Below are 20615 nucleotides of genomic sequence, written 5' to 3' on the forward strand. Positions count from 1 at the left end.
ATGACCTTCAATCTTCAGGGCTTGTCCCAAGTCTACCATCGATTCTTCTGCATGATGTTAAGGAAATATAAAGGGCCTTTCTCAGCCACCATCCCCCCCCCGCGGACCTGGATCCCCTGGAATTCCAGTGGAATTCTAGATTCTAGAATTAGAAGATTAAAGGTCCAAAATGTGCCACGTGGTTAAAACCACTTTCCTCCCAAACCCACTGTTTTTAGATACCAAAACACTTTCCCTCCCAAAACTCACTTCTCCATCACGTCTGAAAAAAAAAAATATCACTCAATTCACACAACTAAAATACCAAGTATTGAATCTGAATGTCAAAAAAAAAAAATTGCCTCAATACAAAAAGACTCACAAAACTTATAATCCAAAAAAGCACACAATAACCCAAATCAGAGAACCCGCCCTGAAAGGATATTTGATATTGGCGTTTGGCGTTGGATTTTGAGTGTGGATTTGACTCCGCCTCAAATTTTGGTGGACTGACGAAAAACCAACAAGCGACAGTCCACCAAAGGCGGCGGAAAGCCCCCGCGCGATTCAAGCAGCGCCTCCACCTTAAATTTTTTTTTAGCCTAGACGCAGCGGCGAATGCATTTTTTCTTTAGGTTTTCTGAAGAAGAGGAAGAAGAGGCAGAGGAAGAAGAAGGGTAAAGCTGCAATTTTCTTTCAGACGTGAAGAAGAAGTGGGTTTTGGGAGGGATGTCTGAGGAAGAAGAAAGCAGAGGAAGAAGAGGCAAGAGGAAGAAGAAGGGTAAAGGTGGGATTTTGTTTTTTCAGACGTGATGAAGAAGAAGTGGGTTTTGGTGGGTTTGGGAGGAAAGTGGTTTTAACCACGTGGCACATTTTGGACCTTTAATCTTCTAATTCTAGAATCTAGAATTCCCCTGGAATTCCAGGGGATCCAGGTCCCCCCCCCCCCCCCCCCCCCCCCCTTCCTTCATGTTGCTTTCATTTTTTGAGATTTTTCGACTTCCTTTTAACTGATTGAACTAAGGCTGAGAGATCATGCTGCAGCTCCATTTTCGCCTTACCTGCAGATTGCAATTTCACATCTTTCTTTGACATCTTAAGGTCAGGGGGCAATTGAACTTGCTTGGACTTCATCTTAATTGATTTAACTAAAGACGATAACTCATGCTTCTCTTTCTTTGATGGCAAACTATCAGATTTAACTTGCTCGTTCTTGTTTAACTTGGGCTCATCAGACGGCAACTTCGATGTTGTAGATAACTTCATACTATCCCTTTCCTCCACTTCTTGCCTGCTCTGCTGCCCTGGTGCTTGCTTCCGATAAAAAGCTGCAACCCTGCAACATTCAATCTCTGTTTTTAGAACCAAAATAAAGCCAACTTATCAACCAAACAGAATATAGAGTAAAAATTTTGCAATACTACTGTGGCATTGTGTCATGTCACATGGGTTTTTATAATCCAGTTAATCACATACAGTCGGAGGTAGAGACGAGTAGCTATACGCGTATTGGGCCGTATACCACATATAGGTGTCTCCTTTCTTTCAGAAAAATAAATAATGGATTCAGTAATCACAAGAAAATTTTCGTAATGCATAGAAGATACCTTTTGAACTGAGGATCTGTGGGATCCAGAGCAAATTCAGGAGAAGTAAAGAGCTCTGAAAACCGTGGATCATCATAAACAGCATTTGGTATAATGTCCACATCTGGAACTTCTTTCACCTTTTTCCCCTTGGCCTTCTTACGTTTCAAATTATATCCTTTAAGACCAGTTTCTGCCCCCTTATCATCAGCAACTAATAACTCAAGCTCTGCTGTGCTTGCTTGTGCTTCCTTATCCATATCTTGGAGCAGCTCTTCATCGGTTTTACCTTGAGCCTCCTTTTTACTTCTTTTAACTGAAGGCTCTTCAACAAAGAAGTCATCTGGTTGTTCAGGAGCCTCTTGATCAGTATCACTACTCTCATCCTCTGACGAATACTTTGCCTTATTTTTCCTAGCTTTCTTCTTCTCATGTCGTTTTCTAAGATAGGCCTCCCACACAGTTTCTGACTTCTTATCCTTCTTCTCTAAAATACGCTTGCTAATATCCTCCAGGCCAGTATTGAAAGTGACCTCCATATCCTGGTCATCCTCTTCACCATCACCATCTGAACCATCGCCAGACTGGATTAAAGCACGGTACATGTCTCGTTTTTTATGCTTTTTATCAGATTCATCCTCCATGGCATTCTCATTCTCATCACCATCCGTTTCACTCTCATCAGAAGCCAAAAACTCCTTCAACTCCATTTCAGCTAGCTATAAGAAAACAGAGCCAGTGCCAGAACAGAAGCAAATAGTTACACTAACATCCGGGGTTTTTATAAGTTTGTACGATATAGTATTCTATGTTCCTTGATTGTTTCAATGTTATTACTGTCTCATTCTTTTTATGCTTCAGAAAGCAGTCAACACTTTTAAATGGGTGTAATATGTGTAAATTCCAACATATATTAGATTATATAGAAGGATTTGTTAAGTAATACCTGTATGTGCATAATACTCGAATAAAAAATCATAAGCACGATAATCTTGGCATGAATGGAAACATTCATATGCAGAAATTTTTTTTAAAAAAAAAAAAAAAAGAAAAAAAGAAAAGAAAGAAAAAAGGTTTCATGTTATTTTCTCTTTGCTATGTGGCCAGAAACTTTAAACTTTAGTTTAATGGCAGTAAATCCATTCATGAGGCACAAAAAAAAAAAAAAAAACCTTCCATGGACTCATTCAATTTAGAGTATAATCTATACTTTGAAGGCTGTGGCTGTGACTCATTGTGAAATATACGAGACAAACTAACGTGTCGGATCAATTCACAAATCATGGTCCAAATCCCCCCCACCCAAAAATGAAGAGAAAGAAAGAAAGAAAGAAAGAAAGAAAGAAAATAATAGAAAAAGGTGCCCACCAGAAGATGAAGCCACTTGAATTAAAGAGCAACATTTCCTTATGTGCATCTGGACACAACACTAAGCCCTCATCTTAACATTTATAAAAGAGTAAGCCAACAATTAGATTTCATGTTCTCGACAACAAATTGAATTAGTATGAATAGTTCACGCTCAATAACTTAAAACGTCAAAGTGGTCAAAAATAAAAAGAACAAAAACAAGAGGCCATTCAGCCAGGTCAGCCAGTAACCCTGGTGACCAAGGAATGAAACAGAATGCATTTAAAGATATGAACTTTGGAATCGACAGAATTTTATGAGGATCAGATAAAAGCGTGAGAAGAATCATTTGTAACAGATTAAGATCAAAGACACAGACCTGATCAGCATTAAATTTTCGTTTCAAGGTCTTTACACGATCCGGCTCATCCTCATCCCAAGAAATATGAATTTTACTGTGCTGCAGGGCTCGAGTATGGAAATCTAGCCCTTTATAGTCTGCAGGTGCCTGAGCAAAAAGTGAAAAATATTCAACACTTCATTAACACGCTGTAATTTGAATGAAAGTTGCTATAAAGAATTTTTAATTTTCTTTAGCTGCTGCAACAAGCAAGAATATAGACCCGCAATGTTGAGCGATTCAGAATACCATACAAGCAACGCTATATTGGTTGAATTAAGCATTTTTGTGCTCAGGGCAATCTCATAGCTAGTGAGGTTCTGACTGAGAGAGTGCCTATTGCTGGCTGAAATTATTCCAAATCTGCAGTTTTGCATGTGGTTCAAATTTTTGCTCTTTAAGTAATTTCTTTGTAGCTGAATGTCTAATTGTCTCTATGTAAATAGCTTTAGGATTATGAGGTAGAGCTAAAAGCTTAAATGACAAATATCCCAGATCAGAACGTGCAGTATTTGGTGACAACCAAGTTGAATTACAATAGCAGGCTATGTATTGGTCACAAACGTGTCCTTGCACCAACAACAACAGAACAAAATTCACACATTTATATGTGTACATACAAATTATATGCCACGTACTAGGGCATATAAATCTGTGAAGACAATAAAATCAATATTGTGGGGTTGCATCCTTCTGTGCTACCTTATATGTTAATTTAGTCCCAAGTTTGATGCAGAATGGCTAGATATTGACCAAGGTAAGGATTTAGGCAGGAACTGAATAGGATATTACACCAGAGTTAGCCAAGGTGAAGACTTGGAGTCCTAGTCCTAGATTTTTACACACGAAAAAGCAATCTCCATCCATGCCAAGCCGACCTTTCATCTCTTGAAGAAACAGAAAATTGCCAAATGGCTCGCTATCTTATAGGTACTTGGGTTAGCTTTCATTGTGAATGCAGCTTCCACTGTCCAAAGGCTGGCAATGAGGACTTTTTTTTTTCTTCAGGAGTCTTGAGTTAGATTACATCCATATTTTCACCAAAATTCCGTATTATAAGTTACATCAACAAATCATCTCGACTTGTGGCACAGAGCCTGCAAGTGGAGCCCATTACTTGTTAAATCAGGATTTTTATTAAATCAGGATTTATCTTATCCCGACATGGTATTCTGTATTGCAACTTGAGAGACTAGGTACATATCCAGCAGGATTCTTCACTACAATGGAATATTTTCTATAATATTCTCTGTAAGACTCTATTAGCTAAACTTTCAACAATATCAGTATAAAACCTCCATAATATCATTAAAAAGTTAGAAGCATACCTCGGTAGCAATATCTCGGGGTGGGTGTTTAAATTCCATGGAATCAGGAATAAACCTCATATCAAGCTTATTGGATGATCTTTCAAATTCAATTCCATCACAAGTTTTGTAAAGGTAGTCTGCTGTGGCGCTTGAATCACATTCCACAACAGCAAAGTAGTACCTGGGGAGGACAGTGCACCAAAAGAATATGTAAAAAACATATATAAGTCCAAAAGGAAAGCTTATTCTAGAGAAAGAATAGACTAGAAAATAACCTCTTTGAATCAACTATACATCCAAACTATATATATTCAAGGACACCCAACACAAACTTTATTTGGCATCTAGATATTGCGAAAATGAAGTTCAAACCCAGTAAATATTTCAAAATCACATAATTGTGAGTGGCATGCAACAAATCTATTTCAGCTTCAAAACGCTGCAATAGTATTTACTCCCATAGGACTGCCAAACTCACAATCCAAATGAAAAAGTAAGCATCCCGTAAAAACTATGAAACTGTATGGGAATGGACATAAGAATGTGCTTGTTGATTAGAAGCTACGCAATGAAGTTAGTTAAGGTTCAGTCCACATTTTGAGTTTCTTAATGGCCACGGATGAGTTACCTAACTGCTATGAATATACTTCAGCTTCAAAATAATGTCATGATCTTTCTCCACCTCTCCACATTGAGAAAATGAAGTTCAAACCCATGAAATATTTCAAAATCACATAATTGTGAGTAGCATGCAACAAATCTGTTTCAGCTTCAACACCCTGCAATAGTATTTACTCCCATAGGACTGCCGAACTCACAATCCAAATGAAAAAGTAAGCATCCCGTAAAAACTATGAAACTGTATGGGAATGGACATAAGAATGCGCTTGTTGGTTAAAAGCTACACAATGAAGTTAGTTAAGATTGAGTCCACATTTTGAGTTTCTTAATGGCCCCAGATGAGTTACCTAGCATCTATGAATATACTTCAGCTTCAAAATAATGCCATGATCTTTCACCACCTCTCCACATTGTCTAGATGGCTTAAGGTATCACACCATTTAATAAAATTCTGGGATAAGGTAAACATAATGAAGGATAGGAACTCCTTAATGACACTCATACAAGAAAATTTTCAAAAGTATACACAATTGAACAAACCGGCTATCATTTAAATGCTCATTGACCATGAATAGATGACTCATCCAAACAATGGAACAATAATTCCTAGCAATGTGACTTGTGCCCTCCAAGCCAAAAATTTAACAGCTCTATTTCCTTTTTTTTCTTCTTATGTTTCTTCCTCTCTCTTTTTTGTGTATTGGGTGGGGGGCTGGGGTGGTTGACCACCTCCCTCTCGTTCCAACAAGCATTGCCTTTTACTCAGTCTCAAAGGAAATTAATGTCTAACTGTTAAGGTAAGTTTGCACTCAGATTTTTGAACATGTTATAACAAACTGATCCAATATGTTACAGATACCATGCTAGCAGCACAAGCAAATTTAAAGATTGTGAACAGGAATAAATGCACAACCAAATTACAGCCAATCACCTTAGCCTGCTTTTCTCATAAGCACGCAATTTCTCATAGTCTATCTCATCTTCGTCATCGTCATCACTTTTCTCATTTTCATCATCAAATAGGCCAACAGGACCATGGATTTCTTCCTCTTTCATACGCTGCAGTCCAAACTCAGATGGATAGACAGCCACCGACAAAATCTGTCCGTCTTTTGGGAGAAATGAGTTCAAAACTACATACAAGTCAACAGCCTACATAAAACGAAAAGTTAGGGTCAAGGGTATATGCTTCAAGAATCAGGAATATCATGAATAGCTCAAAATGAAAGAAAAAGTTTTACTGAACAAAATCTTATCCTAATGGCTTGAGATAAGACCTATACTATGCAAACCTCCATTATTCAATAATAGTGTTAAACTCAGTACTAGGACAGTTCAAGGTCCAAACACACTATCAAATTTCATTGAATAGTAAAATGGCACTATGTGCTCTGACACCATAGCTATGTTCAATTAAAAGATAAAATCTAATTCAGTTCCAAACCCCAGTAACATACCTTAACGTGCGCCCAGTCCATATCAACAATAGCAAGCCTGTGAGTTTCTCTTTCGATTTCCGGTATATTCTCCTGTCCACATTGCACAAACCAATAAATAGTGTGACGACTAGAGCAAACACAGAAAAAACCATAATAACTATACATCATTTGTTTGCATAAACAGTGTTCTCTCTTTACATTTAACTAAAAATAGTACACAGCTTCGAGGTTCCCAAACTTGAAATTTCAAAGCCCAGAGCAGTTCTTAATTGCTATTGAAAATATCATTAAAAATCAAGCTTCAGTATTATTTTCTTACTTTTCTTTTCCTCCATTTTCGCAGCAACCAACCAGAGAAGGTTTCATTTATAGCATCAAAATTAAGTATAAATTTTCTCATTTTTTTCTCATTTTCACTTCCTCCATTTTACTCAGCAACGAAAGCAAAGGTTGAGCTCAAATTATACCTGCACTTCAGGCTCGTCCTCCTCCTCATAAACCACCCCGTCTTCATCTTCATCCGTATCGGTTTCGGTCGTAGCCTTCGATTCCGACGCCTCCGACTCATCGCTCGACTCGGTCCCCGACTCAGCGCCAACGAGTTTGCCCAATCTTCTCTCTTCCTCTTCTTCCTCATCCTCTTCCTCACTGCTAACCTCTTTCCTCTCCTCCTCCTCCTCCTCCTCCTCCTCCTCTTCTTCTTCTTCTTCTTCTTCTGCTTTGTCATTTTCTTCTTCGATTCGATAATAAAGGCGCAGAGGATTCTCCGAGTCTCGCTTCTTCTTCCTTCCTCGCTTGTCCACTGGAGCTGAGGACGAAGCTGAGAAACTCGGGTCGGTGAACAAGCGGTCGAAGCGCGAGTCTACCGCGACCTTCAAAGCACGCTTCGGAGCCTTCTGGAACCGAGGGTCCCAGTGCACGGACGCGAACCGAGGGTCCGTGATGATCTCTTTGCTGCCATCTTGCGCGGTGGGCGAAGTGTCAGACTCCTTCTTCTGCTTCTTCTTGTTCTTCCCCATGGTGAATCCGCGTCTCTGTGCGGCAAGAGCGAGCGAAACTGTGAAAGTGTTGGGTCTTGTTTAGGGCTTAAGGTTTAACGAATTGCACTCTCTATTATGCGAGCATTGCGACTTGCGTGGGGTTTGGATGCGAGGACTATCATGACCGGACCCCGTTTTTTATGGTCCGGTGGGTCTCAACTGACTGGGTTAAATTGGTGGGCTTTGAAACTGAGTGGAGGAAACGGCAACATCTCGACCATAAACTCCGAGAAATGGGCCTTCAATTTATTGGACTTAAACAAGCATAAGGACCAACCCATAGCCTGAAAATTACAAGCTTCTTTTTTAAGTAATACCATACGTAATTTATTTTAAGTTATTTTTCTTTTATTTTTTTTTTTTTGTGAAAGCCACTTAAAACATGTCACAATAATTAGTAGAATAAATAAGTATAAAGTGTAGCACTAAAAAAAAAGGTGTTTGTTTGTGTTTTATTTTTTGTCTTTGGTTTTTTATTTTGAAAGTACAATAACAAACAATTCAAAACATAAAACGTTCTTGGATGAATTTATCTTCTCTATTTTTTGTAGGAATATTTTAACAAAAAAATAAGTGGTTAACTTTTGTAGGGATAATAACTAACTTAATATTTAAATAAAATTAAATAATTAAAAAAATATTATGGTGATTGTGTAGCCGCCCTAAGTTGAGGAGGAGAGATGGCCATGCGACCACCGATATGGTGGTTGGGGTGGCCACACATGATTGAGTGAGTGACATCCATCCCAGCATACCTTTCTTTTTCTTCTTAATTTTTAAATTTTTATTTATTTTATATTTTTTACAAGTATGCCTCTGTATAAGTTTCTTAAAATAAGCACGTGTACTACAAAAAACAATTTTCACATTTATGTCTCATCATAACATTTTTCAATTTTTTTTTCTTAAAAAAAAAAAAAAAATCTTAAACACATTAACAAACATATATATTTGGATCTCCAACAATTTTTTGCTCATATTGCTAACAATATGTGCATCTACTATGAGAGAGTTTTTATAAGACTCACTTGCCCAAATAAGTAGGTGGATTGCTCAAAACTTGATTGTGCATGTGAGTCCTATCTATGTGAATTATCTCGTATTTATTATTCGAATGGCTACTAATTCAAATAGCTAGCAAAATTACCAAAAATCTCTACCCTTAACAAACAAACCAAGATTTGAAGACCATTACTCTTAACGGGTACACATAATGACTCCATGGAATAAGAGATGAGACCCCATTGGAGACATCAAATACTTCCTTTCTTGTTTTGAATTATAGTGTACCTATAAAGTTTATGGAATGCAACTGTCTTTTCTTTTTTCTTTTATCTTCTCTTTTCTCTATGCTATCACCTTCTGGACATGATAGGATGGCTCACCCTATCTATCTATCTATCCTCTTCTCCCTCTTGGCTCTAGCGTAATTGCCGTTTCCCTCACCAAAAAAAAAAAAAATGATTAAGGCCATAACCCATTAATGAACTCTTCACACAAGGAAAAGTGATACCACCCTTCCAAGTACAACCTTAATTACAACCATTCTCAAACTCAAATTTTGCAAAGAACCTTGCCCTCTTCTTCTTTTGAACGAAAAATAATTTGATTTGTTAATTTAAGCATCGGGACTTGGTTGACAACCTCTAGCAAGTTTCTAATTGTCTTTACCTGTTTTGCAGATGTCGACTGTTGATTGAATCTTACCGTGTGATCAATTGCACCATCATAATCCATGGAAAAAAAAAAAAAAAAAAAAAAAAAAAAAGTATTGATTTTTGTTTTCATTTTACTAATTAATGGTATCCCCCCCAAAAAAAATATATCATTGTAATCTAGGCCGTTTAAACTAAATTTTTATATTCATATATCACTTCTCTTAGGAGAGTATATGCCGGAATAATTCATGCACCAAACCAAAAAAAGTGGTTGGAATAATATTGGTTGTGAGCCTGAGCCTAGCCTGACGAATTAAAGTCGTTAATTACGGAACAATATTTCCCACGAGTTGGGCTCGTGATTGACAGAGCCACCTTCATCGTCGCTTTCCAATTTGCATGAGTCCCCCCATCATAACAGAAAAAGCTAAGACGTAAGAATCAAGCTTCAATAACATGAATAACAACTTTGATGTCTCAATTCTAACCACCGCCTACATTTCTTTCTTAAAATTGGCGGGACCATTCAACTAATTGAGTGGTTTAACTTATTTGACCCATTTTTATAATGATTGGGAAAATCTTAATCATGTATACGCCATTATTCCAAAAAAACTAGTTAATTTGAAATATTATTAAAGACGTGACATTTACGATTGTTTTTATAAACCACCAATTCTACATGAGTTATCCATTTTTCTTGTATGAGATTGAAGTGTATGTCATAATTTGGTCCCAAAAAATTTATTTGACCCATTTGTAAGGTTACTTACACATAAAGAATGGCTAGCTGGAGAACATTTCACTTTGCTGCCAAAGTCACAATCACAATAATTCAGCAATTTATGAATGGACAAAATTTGTCTCTAAGTTGGGTATGAAAGAAATGTGATTTTCAAGTGGATTTTTAATAAGAAAAATGTACGCGAGAATCTCATGCTTTCTCCAAAGAGTTCTAGAGGGCTTTCAGCTGACACCATAGACCACAAGTAATTATTCGGGATGGAAGCTTGTTAAATAGAATATATATATATATTTATGAGATGGGATTCAAATTGTCTTGTAGCAGCAATGACTAGCTAGTGAGCATGCTTTATTATTACTACGCAATTATGAATATTCTTAACCAAACTACATCATTATTATCTGTGTCCATCGACCACAAAAGTTCTCTCTCTCTCTCTCTCTCTCTCTCGCGTGGTATAAATGTGCATCTAATTCTGATTTAGCGTCCATGCTTACTTAGTGAAGTTAAAGAGAGATAAGAAAGTAGATATTATGGCATCCATTGTTGCAATCTTGAGCTCAGTTCTCATATTCTCTGCATTTTCTCTAGGGAGTTCACTGAGCTTAAATTACTACGACAAAACGTGCCCCCATGCCGAATCAATCATTGCAAATGCTGTCAAGAACGCAGTGTCCAAAGACAAAACAGTCCCAGCAGCACTACTCCGGATGCATTTCCATGACTGCTTTATCAGGGTACGTAATTAACATTAATAAAAGCACTACCCGCCAAAGTTGTTTGTTTCTTGGGAATATATATATCTTAACTTATACTTTTTTTTCTTTTTTCTTTATTTACTTTCAGGGCTGTGATGCCTCCTTGTTGTTAAACTCAAAAGGAAGCAACAAAGCAGAAAAAGATGGGCCACCCAATGTTTCCGTGCATGCATTTTATGTCATCGACAGTGCAAAGAAAGAGCTAGAAGCTTGGTGCCCTGGCGTGGTCTCCTGTGCTGATACTTTGGCTCTTGCAGCAAGGGATGCCGTTGTTCTAGTAGGTTAACAAAACCTCTGTCCACTATCCCCATGAGATAAATGTTCTATATATATTATTAGCAATAACACGTTGAGTATTTAATTGAAACGAGTAATAAACTACAAAGGCATGTTCGAATTCAAGATTTTTGTTATGATACCAAGTTAAATTACTAGTTATGTAGTATTTATTTTGCAGTTTTTGATAGTATACTTGAATTGGATTTGTAGTATGGGGGTCCAAGTTGGGATGTACCCAAAGGAAGAAAAGATGGGAGAACATCAAAGGCTAGTGACACAATTACAATGCCATCTCCTGCCTTCAACATAGCTCAACTGCAGCAAAGCTTCTCTCAGAGAGGTTTGTCCATGGATGATCTAGTGGCTCTTTCAGGTATATAGATAAATTTCAGGATTGAGATCTCCTAAAATTCTCTTTAAATTTAAGATTATCAAATTCATAAATTTCAGCCGTTCATCTCATCTGAGCGTCTAATATAAGTCATGTTTCAGCATTTATAGCATGTTTGGGATTAATTATATAGGAATGAGGGTGCTCTTGGCTCGACATCATTTGTTCTGTTCCACTGGAAAAACCTCATTTTTTGAGAGTTGCGATGTAAATAGTACATGATCATGATGGAGCTCAAGTAAAAAGTATTGATTCATTTTTTAGGAATATGGATCTAGGGTTAGTGTTAATTAATAAGTTGAAACAACTTTGTAAGTATATTTTCGATATAGAAATCGAAAGGATCCAATTCTAACAAGTTTAGAATTCATAACAAAAATTTATTGAAATTGAGAAATATAACTTTTAAGTCAAAAAGAGTTTTTTGACAAAAGCTTCATTTTTAAGCTTTTACCAAAAGTGTTTTTTTGACAATTTTTAAGTTTTTTGAACCCTTAAAAGCGCTTTTAATGTTTTTACCAAACGATTACTTTTTTCTTCAAACGGGGTTTTTGAGTATTAAAAGCACTATTATGTCCCTCAAACGCAATCTCAAACATGTCCTTAATGAGGAAGTTGTCATCAAAAAATTTAATAAACCATGTTTCCTCATTAAATACTAAATTCCAACTGCCATTATCATCTATTATATACTCTCTCTCACCTCTAATTAAGAACAATTGACAATATATATAGGAGGGCATACTCTAGGGTTTTCCCACTGCTCTTCCTTCCAAAGCAGAATCCGCAACTTCAATGCCACGCACGACATCGATCCCTCAATGCATCCATCATTTGCAGCAAGCTTAAGGGGTGTTTGTCCAATAAAAAACAAGCCAAAGAATGCTGGAACCACCATGGATCCTTCTTCAACAACCTTCGATAACACCTACTTCAAGATGATCCTCCAAGGGAAGGGCCTCTTCTCTTCCGACCAAGCCCTGCTCAGTAATCCAAAAACCAAGGAGTTGGTTTCCAAGTTTGCCGGCTCACAGGAAGCTTTTAGAAAGGCCTTTGTCAACTCTATGATCAAGATGAGCAGCATCACAGGTGGGCAGGAGATCAGGAAGGATTGTAGGGTGGTAAATTAATGATAGATTGTTAATTAGCATAAATCGTTCATTAATCTAAACCATGAAAGCTAGCTCAGTAATCTTGGATTTGCCAAAATAGATAGACAAGAGACGAAAGTGTAACACTTCTCTCTATCAATAATAGGGTGGCAATCCATTAATTGTTTCCTTCATATTATCATACATATATAAACTTATCCAAATGAGCACCAAGTGTTGGTTATTGTTGTCACTGATTTTTTTTCTCTTTTTTCGGTTATTTAAATCAATTTTTATTTTAATGAAAGGTGTGTGAGCTCATGAACTCAATGGGCCTCCAAGTCTAAACTTATATAATGGGCTAGTGAACACATTAAAACCACGAGCCCAATGCAAACACTTGCACCCAAATGATGCAACCAAATGCCATCTAAATGAATTCAAACAAGGGTGCAGGCGGGCCTCTTTGATTGCGTTTGAAGGGGCCTAAAGTGATTTTAACACTTAAAAAGTCCGTTTGAAGAAAAAAATATTTGTTTGATAAAAAAAATTAAAAGCCCTTTTAAAGGTCCAAAAAGTTTAAAAATTATCAAAACGTACTTTTGGCAAAAGCTTAAAAATAAAGCTTTTGTCCAAAAGCTATTTTTGACTTAAGCTTTTGTAAAAAAGTACGTTTTAACTATTTTTAGATTTTTTGAACCATTAAAAGTGTTTTTAATTTTTTTACCAAACGATAATTTTTTTCTTTAAACGAAGTTTTTAAGTGTTATACGCATTTTTAGGCCCCTCAAACGCAATTTTAAATAGGTAAACACTTCCTTTCCAAAAAAAAAAAAAAAAGGGTAAAAACTTTTCTTTGCCCTTCAATAATAGAAAACACTCGATCATACCATCTAAATTAAGCATATATGTGGGAATTGACGCAAATAAAAAGATATGATGCAAATTGTCTTGTAAACAGTAATGACTAGTGAGGATGCTTTATTATTACTACGCCATTATGAACATTCTTGGTCAAACTACTTCATTATTATGCCACAACTTTTCTGTCAATATCATATCTCTTAGGATTGGAATTTTTTTTTAAAAAAAAAAAAAAAAAATTGAAGATTTGACGAGAATTGTATTGTTCCATAAATAATGAGATTTGGTTAGAATTAGATCCTCTATATATAAATAAAGCCAAAAACACAATTATATTAAACAATAGGACCATAATGTAATATTCCTATATTCAAATCGATCAATATTATAATTGTAATTAAGTTCTATATACAATCATATTTAGCAATAAGATTGCATGCAATATAACCTTATAAGGTTTTACTACACTGAATCACCTGGTCCACCCATAATATCATTTGTCTTTATTTTATGTTTTTCTACTTAAATTTCAGTTTTGATCCCAAATGGTCTAGCAGAATCTTTCCCTTTTCTTCTGTCGATCAATTTGTTTTGTCAACCGTGTGTGATTTCTTCACCGGTTCATGAGAACAAGATGGACGCTAGCTACGTGGAGAATTCTTTGGCTGAGAGGGAGGAACACGTGGTAGTGTGGTACAATTGATGGGCATAGGGGAGAACTGATGGATGGTGTTTGGATTTTGTATATAAAGCAAACGACCCGGTCTCAGGTGAAGCAGCGTGGTCAATTTCAACAAGGAATTTCGTGGCTCAGTAATTCTCCATGAAACTCTCTCGTCCACGACACTTCTGTCAATATATATCATCTCTTTCTCTCTATAATTCTTATTTAGTGTCCATGGATGCTTACTGAAGCTAAAGAGAGCTAATTAAGAAATTATATAATTATGGAATCCATTGTTGCAATCTTGAGCTCACTAATTCTCATATTCTCAGCATTTTCTCCAGGGTGTTCACTAAACTTTACTTACTATGACAAAACCTGCCCCCGTGCCGAATCAATCATTTCAAATATTGTCAAGAGCGCAGTGTCGGCAAACAGAACAGTTCCAGCAGGTCTACTCCGGATGCATTTCCATGACTGCTTTATCAGGGTACGTACCTATAAACATTACATTACATGCACCACGCACGTAACCAAAGTTGTTTGTTTCTTGGGAAAACATATATATATATATATATATCTTTAACTTATACTATACATTGTATTTTCAGGGCTGTGATGCCTCCGTGTTGCTAGACTCAAAAGGGAACAACAAAGCAGAAAAAGCGGGGATAGCTAATGTTAATTCCTTGCATGCATTTTTTGTCATTGACAGTGCAAAGAAAGCAGTAGAAGCTTCGTGCCCTGGCGTGGTCTCATGTGCTGATATTTTGGCTCTTGCCACAAGGGATGCCGTTGTTCTAGTAAGTTAACATGCAAAACCTCTTCTGCAAGGACGGAACTAGGAATTTTGATCGACACGGGCCAAAGTATGAATTAAAAATATATTTAAATAGGAGACCAAATACCTGATGAAAAATATATTAAAATTAAACACTAAACTAATATAAACAAAATAAAATTAGTATTCATTCATTGCATGTTAAGAAAATAAAAACAAAATATATATATTTTTTTTAATATAATTCAATTTTCAATTTAATGCATGAATATAAAATGTATTAAAACTTATCAGAGATAAATATCACACAGTCACACAACACAAATGTAAAGTGTATTAAAACTTGAAATTTTTGGACTATGGCCACCTTTGTATGCGTGTCGTTCCGTCCCTGCTCTTCTGTAACCTACAGCTTATTCTTTTGCACTTTTTGATGTGTTGGATAAAATATACTTGAATTGAACAATTGTAGTCTGGAGGTCCGACTTGGGATGTACCCAAAGGAAGAAAAGATGGGAGAGCATCAAAGGCTAGTGACACAAACACACTGCCAGCTCCTTTCTTCAACATATCTCAACTGCAACAAAGCTTCGCTCAAAGAGGTTTGTCCATTGAAGATGTAGTGGCTCTTTCAGGTATATATATATAAATATCCCAACAGCCATTATCATATTATTACATGTTCTCTCATGTCAAGAAAAGTTGACATTATATGTATATATATATATATATAGGATCGCATACTATAGGGGTTTCCCACTGTTCTTCCTTCGAAAACAGAATCCGCAAATTCAATGCCACGCACGACATCGACCCATCAATGCAACCATCATTTGCACAAAGCTTAAGGGGTATTTGTCCGATAAACAGTGGGAATCCGGTTACCCAAATGGTTCCTCCGGCAAATACATTCAACAACACGTACTACAAGTTGGTCCTCCAAGGGAAGGGCCTGTTCTCTTCCGACCATGCCCTGCTCAGTACTCCAAAAACCAAGGAGTTGGTTTCCAAGTTTGCCAGCTCGCCGGAAGCTTTTAGAAAGGCCTTTGCGGCCTCTATGATCAAGATGAGCAGCATCGTAGGTGGAGAGGAGATTAGGAGGAATTGTAGGGTGATAAATTAACAATTGTTAATTAATTAGCATATATATATATATATATAGTCCATTAATTTAGACTATGAAATTAAGCTAGCTCGATCGATCGGTAATCTAGCTATCAATAATGGGGGTGGCAAATGGCAATCCGTCGTTTCCTTCCTTAGTTATAAGTGAAATATTGTAGAAATAGAGAATGTCCTGATCGATAAGGTTTCTAGCATGTTGTCATGCGTGCATAAACTTATCCAAAGGAGCACCAGTGTTCATTTAATTAGCAATTTCATTAATTAATTGTTGTCACTGATTTTTCTCTCTTTTTTTTTTTTTATTACTTTAATTTGTTGAATCACTTTAGATTCTTCACCCTAATTTAAAGGAAACTTTATTAGTTGTTAAAACAATTGGACCCTTGTGTGGATTAGGGGACAACGTCCTCATGGTGCATGAAAGTTGTGGGCTCATGACCTTAATGGGCCTCCAAGTCCATACTTATAGGATGGGCCTTGTTGACACATTAAAACCACGAGCCCAATGTATACACTTTTTTTCCAAATGATTCAACCAAATGCCATCCAAATGAATGCAAACACGTGTTTGCCTCCGAATTTGCAAGTTAATTGCGTATTTTTAAAAAGAAAAATTACGGAAATTGTCCCGTTTAAAAGAGAAGTTGAAAAAAAAAAAAAAAAAATTGAGTAAAATTACGTGATCCGCCATTTTTTTGATACAACGAAGTTGATATAAATTCAATACAAAATTAATATATTATAAGTATAAGATTTTATCTATTTAATTAAATAAATCTATATGATAATAATAATTACTTGATAAAATCATCAACGTGGATGTAGAAGATGCCGATCCAACGCGCCAGAAATAGAGGTGGCACCCATCCATCACACGTCGCACCCATGCAATCATTATCCGTTCTGTTCCCCTTTTCGATTCTCCTGCGCTTTTTTCTCGAACCAACCTCAACCCTGTTCTGTCCGCCTCACTCATAGAGAGAACTTGAAGCTCTAGCCGACTAGCCCAATGGCGTTCGCTCACTATTTGCTCGCCGTTCCAGTTGAGCCCTCAAAGCTCCTCAAGACCTCTCTGCCGACGTCATCTTCCTCTTCTCCGTCTCTGTTCTCTTTAGCCTTTGCTTCTTCTTCGCTCCGGTCCAACGCTCGTAAGCCCTCTATCTGCTCCAGGTTCCGTAGAATCGGACACAAAGGTAATTTTACTTCGATCGCTGTATTTTTGTTCATTTTCCATGAGATTTTGTGCTGCTTACAGTCCTCAATTGCTCATTTCTCTGCAAGCTTTTTACATATAATGGAAAATGTCGTAGATCAACGAGTTATTAGGTTTAGGGTTATCATAGCTTCAATTCTGTGAAACGAGCAGTTTAAATATCAGTAATCTATATTCGACTAATGGAGTGTTCGGTAATTGAATCAAGATGTAATTAATTTGTATAAAAATTTAAAAGCTTAGTTTACGTACATGATTGCGAGCATTTTGCACCGAAAAATTTTAATGGGATCGCATAATTAGTAGAAGTTGTCATTGAAGTATCTAATTTCCGAGGCCTGGAACTGATTGTTGCTTTACATGTACACATCGGACCGGTTCGCATTGATTGGACTTTCCAGAAACATATATTATGATTGAAGATTTTGTCTAAATCAAGTGAAACCGGATATAGTAATCGCTAATAAAATCATCGAAGACTTTCTCTAAAGTTTGAAGCTTTTTCTAGCATCCACAAGCACGAACAGCCATTAAATGAACATTAATTAATTTGCAGTCATTATATCTTTTCAACCTTTCTATTGTTAGAATTTCGCGTATTCTTGTTGATTTTTTATATTTTGTTGGCATGATTTTGGTCATTTGTGTACTCCTGCTGGTGATTTTGGCAATTTCAGTGAGTTTCATCTCATCAATTGCTGGTGGCTTAATGTTTATTGTGTAAACTGTTATCAGCTAAGGCTAAGCAGAAAGAGTCTGAAGTCAGTATAGCCGAAGATGCCTTTAATTTCAAGCATCTGCTTCTTCCAATCACAGATAGGAATCCTTATCTATCTGAGGGAACAATACAGGTGACCTTTCTCTGAGGAACCTGAATTTGACATAATCTTTTGTGATACTAGAGCTATGTGACTTGTGGGTACTTTTCTAATGATAACATTTTATTTCTTGGGGATTTAGGGAGTATTTCCTGGTTCTATTTGCTTCGTTCTATGATACTCTATGTTTACACAAGCTTTTGATGTACAAGTTAAGAGTCTGCGTTCTCAACATATCCTCCTCGTATTTTTTTTTTTTTTTCCAATTTTTTTGAATGTTAGACCCACATATGCACATCCTCATGGTATGAATTTTTCTGTATATGGGATATTGTACTGGTGACCAAGGTGGTTCTGGTAAATGAAATCAGAACTGCTTTTCTCTTGACCCTTTTATGGCTATGGGTATTGGACCTATGTTGGCAAGGACAAAAATTCTATCTAATTCTACTCGGAATGGGAATTTTAGAGAAAAGTCCCACACATTGTTGATAGTGGAAACATGGAATTGTGTACCAATGAGCTTTAGCTCAAATGGTACTTTCTCCCTTGTAGCAAGGCGAGAGGGTGAGGTTGTGGTTTCAAATCTCACCAGATGCATGTGCAACTTACCAATCATTAAAAAAAAAAGTGGAAACACAGAATTATGGTTATTGTCAAGACACAATGTCTTCAACCAAAATCTATGGTTTTCTTTCCCCTTGGCTCACTCTCTGTTCAAATCTGTTCATAGGCTGTAGCAACTACTGCTGCTTTGGCTAAGAAGTATGGGGCTGACATCACAGTTGTTGGTATGTTCAGTTGACATTTATTTGTACTATTTTTCACATTTTAGGTGTCAAACTAAGCTATAGAGGCATCTTTTTTCTCTTTTCCACAGACTCTTTTTAATGCGAGATTACAAGGAATATAGAACTTTATGTTCTTTGCAGTTATTGATGGAAAGCAGAAAGAATCATTGCCGGAGCATGAGGCCCAACTCACTAGCATCCGCTGGCATCTCTCTGAGGGTTTGTTTTTGTTCTGACCATTTTATTTCAATTTGGGATGGTTATTTTGGTTTTGCAATATTATTAAAGGAGGAGCACATGAGGTGTATGGGCCTCTTTCGTGTGTGTATATATATATATATATTTTACAAAGTGAACACACTCAAAAACATGCATACAAAGTTGTGTCCAAGGATTTTGTGACTGGAATTTCTTTATGTAATGGTCAATCTATTATGATTGCTCAATTGCATGTATAGAGGTGGTGTTAACCAAATCAAAACGTGCATAATACATAATAACTGCATTGAAGAAACCATTAGGCACTCTGTCATAGCTAAAAAATGGATTCAGTGAATTGCAAGATGAGCGATCAAATTACTGAAAAGCAAGAATGGGGCTCTAGGCAACATCATCTTGGTCTCATTTGGTATCGGTTTTAGAATGGGGCTGTTTGCTGATCAGTTATCAGCCAACTTAGACTTTTAGAAGTCAACTCGATAATGTAGTTCTTCATTTTACTTTATTCACTGATAAGAGTATGTTTCCGGATTACTCAATTGATTATTCAATTATTTTTCCACTGCATCCTCCAGACTGGCTGATTATTCTTTAACACTTTCTTTAAAATTGATAGGTGGGTTCCAGGAATTTAAGTTGCTAGAGCGACTGGGGGAAGGTAATAAGCCAACAGCCATCATTGGTGAGGTTGCTGATGATCTGAATTTGGATTTAGTAGTTATAAGCATGGAAGCAATTCATTCGAAGCATGTAGATGCAAACCTGCTGGCTGAGTTCATTCCCTGCCCTGTCATACTTTTGCCTTTGTAAAATGGATTGTTTTGATCCCTTGCAATTTCTGAACAGTGTGTTACAATTGCCAATCTTCTTCGGATAATTTTTTTTTTTTTTTGTTTTTTGTAATAATTGTTGGACTTGTTTGGCAGCCCTCTCTCTGTGGGATGTCTGAATTGAACACAATTCGGGCAGCCAAGCCAATTGTAGGGATCTCACGGGAATTATGATTTCTTGGCAAATTTGTGGGAAGGTGTGTTTTTTTCCAAATGAACTTAGTCAAGTTTTGAAAAATGACGCTGGATTTGACCTACCTATTTATTTATTTCGCTTGTTAGCCAAGGTGCTACCATAATCGACCTGTCGGCTCAATTCATGTGCTTATCTTGATTATCAACTTTCCGAGCTAGGTTTATGATGTTTATCTTCCTCATATGATAAACTTGTCATGAGGTTAGTTCCATTCTTGTCAGCAGGGACGGAAAAGGGGCGAGGAGGCCAATGGCCTTCCTCTCCTGATTTGAATATATATGCTATAAGAAATGTTTGAAATCACATTTTTCTCTTACAACCAGAGACCAGAGACCAAAGGTTACACAACTAAGGGGGAGGGGGGGAATACAGTCCGGCTTCAAAGTTGATCAAAAAATTGATAGGCATTGTCATGTCAAAGTCCGGCTCCAAAGTTGATAAAAAACTGATAGGCATTGAAAATTGAT

At 36.7% G+C, this 20615-nt stretch overlaps 4 protein-coding genes across 4 annotated transcripts; 3 read left to right on the forward strand and 1 right to left on the reverse strand.

Moving 5' to 3' along the window:
* Positions 1-934: 934 nt before the first annotated feature.
* Positions 935-7781, reverse strand: LOC132172606 (pre-rRNA-processing ESF1-like protein). Its single transcript, XM_059584135.2, has 7 exons — positions 7153-7781; positions 6704-6775; positions 6178-6398; positions 4644-4806; positions 3295-3423; positions 1587-2284; positions 935-1315 (listed from the first exon to the last, which is right to left on the reverse strand). Exons 1-7 carry the CDS (start codon positions 7702-7704, stop codon positions 958-960), a joined length of 2193 nt encoding a protein of 730 aa, XP_059440118.2. The 5' UTR covers positions 7705-7781; the 3' UTR covers positions 935-957.
* A 2877-nt stretch (positions 7782-10658) lies between these two features.
* On the forward strand, positions 10659-12813 carry LOC132172446 (peroxidase 64-like). The gene is made up of 4 exons (XM_059583954.2): positions 10659-10865; positions 10975-11163; positions 11376-11538; positions 12292-12813. Exons 1-4 carry the CDS (start codon positions 10662-10664, stop codon positions 12684-12686), a joined length of 951 nt encoding a protein of 316 aa, XP_059439937.2. The 5' UTR covers positions 10659-10661; the 3' UTR covers positions 12687-12813.
* Positions 12814-14458: 1645 nt separating this feature from the next.
* LOC132172430 (peroxidase 64-like) lies at positions 14459-16139 on the forward strand. The gene is made up of 4 exons (XM_059583929.2): positions 14459-14665; positions 14787-14978; positions 15429-15591; positions 15691-16139. Exons 1-4 carry the CDS (start codon positions 14459-14461, stop codon positions 16077-16079), a joined length of 951 nt encoding a protein of 316 aa, XP_059439912.2. The 3' UTR covers positions 16080-16139.
* An 823-nt stretch (positions 16140-16962) lies between these two features.
* On the forward strand, positions 16963-20166 carry LOC132170667 (cell wall integrity/stress response component). Its single transcript, XM_059581732.2, has 5 exons — positions 16963-17274; positions 18030-18145; positions 18846-18903; positions 19045-19122; positions 19739-20166. Exons 1-5 carry the CDS (start codon positions 17091-17093, stop codon positions 19930-19932), a joined length of 630 nt encoding a protein of 209 aa, XP_059437715.1. The 5' UTR covers positions 16963-17090; the 3' UTR covers positions 19933-20166.
* Positions 20167-20615: the final 449 nt, after the last annotated feature.

This window comes from Corylus avellana, chromosome 1 (genome assembly GCF_965113065.1).
Source record: "Corylus avellana chromosome 1, dhCorAvel1.hap1.2, whole genome shotgun sequence".
NCBI classification, from domain to species: Eukaryota; Viridiplantae; Streptophyta; class Magnoliopsida; order Fagales; family Betulaceae; genus Corylus; species Corylus avellana.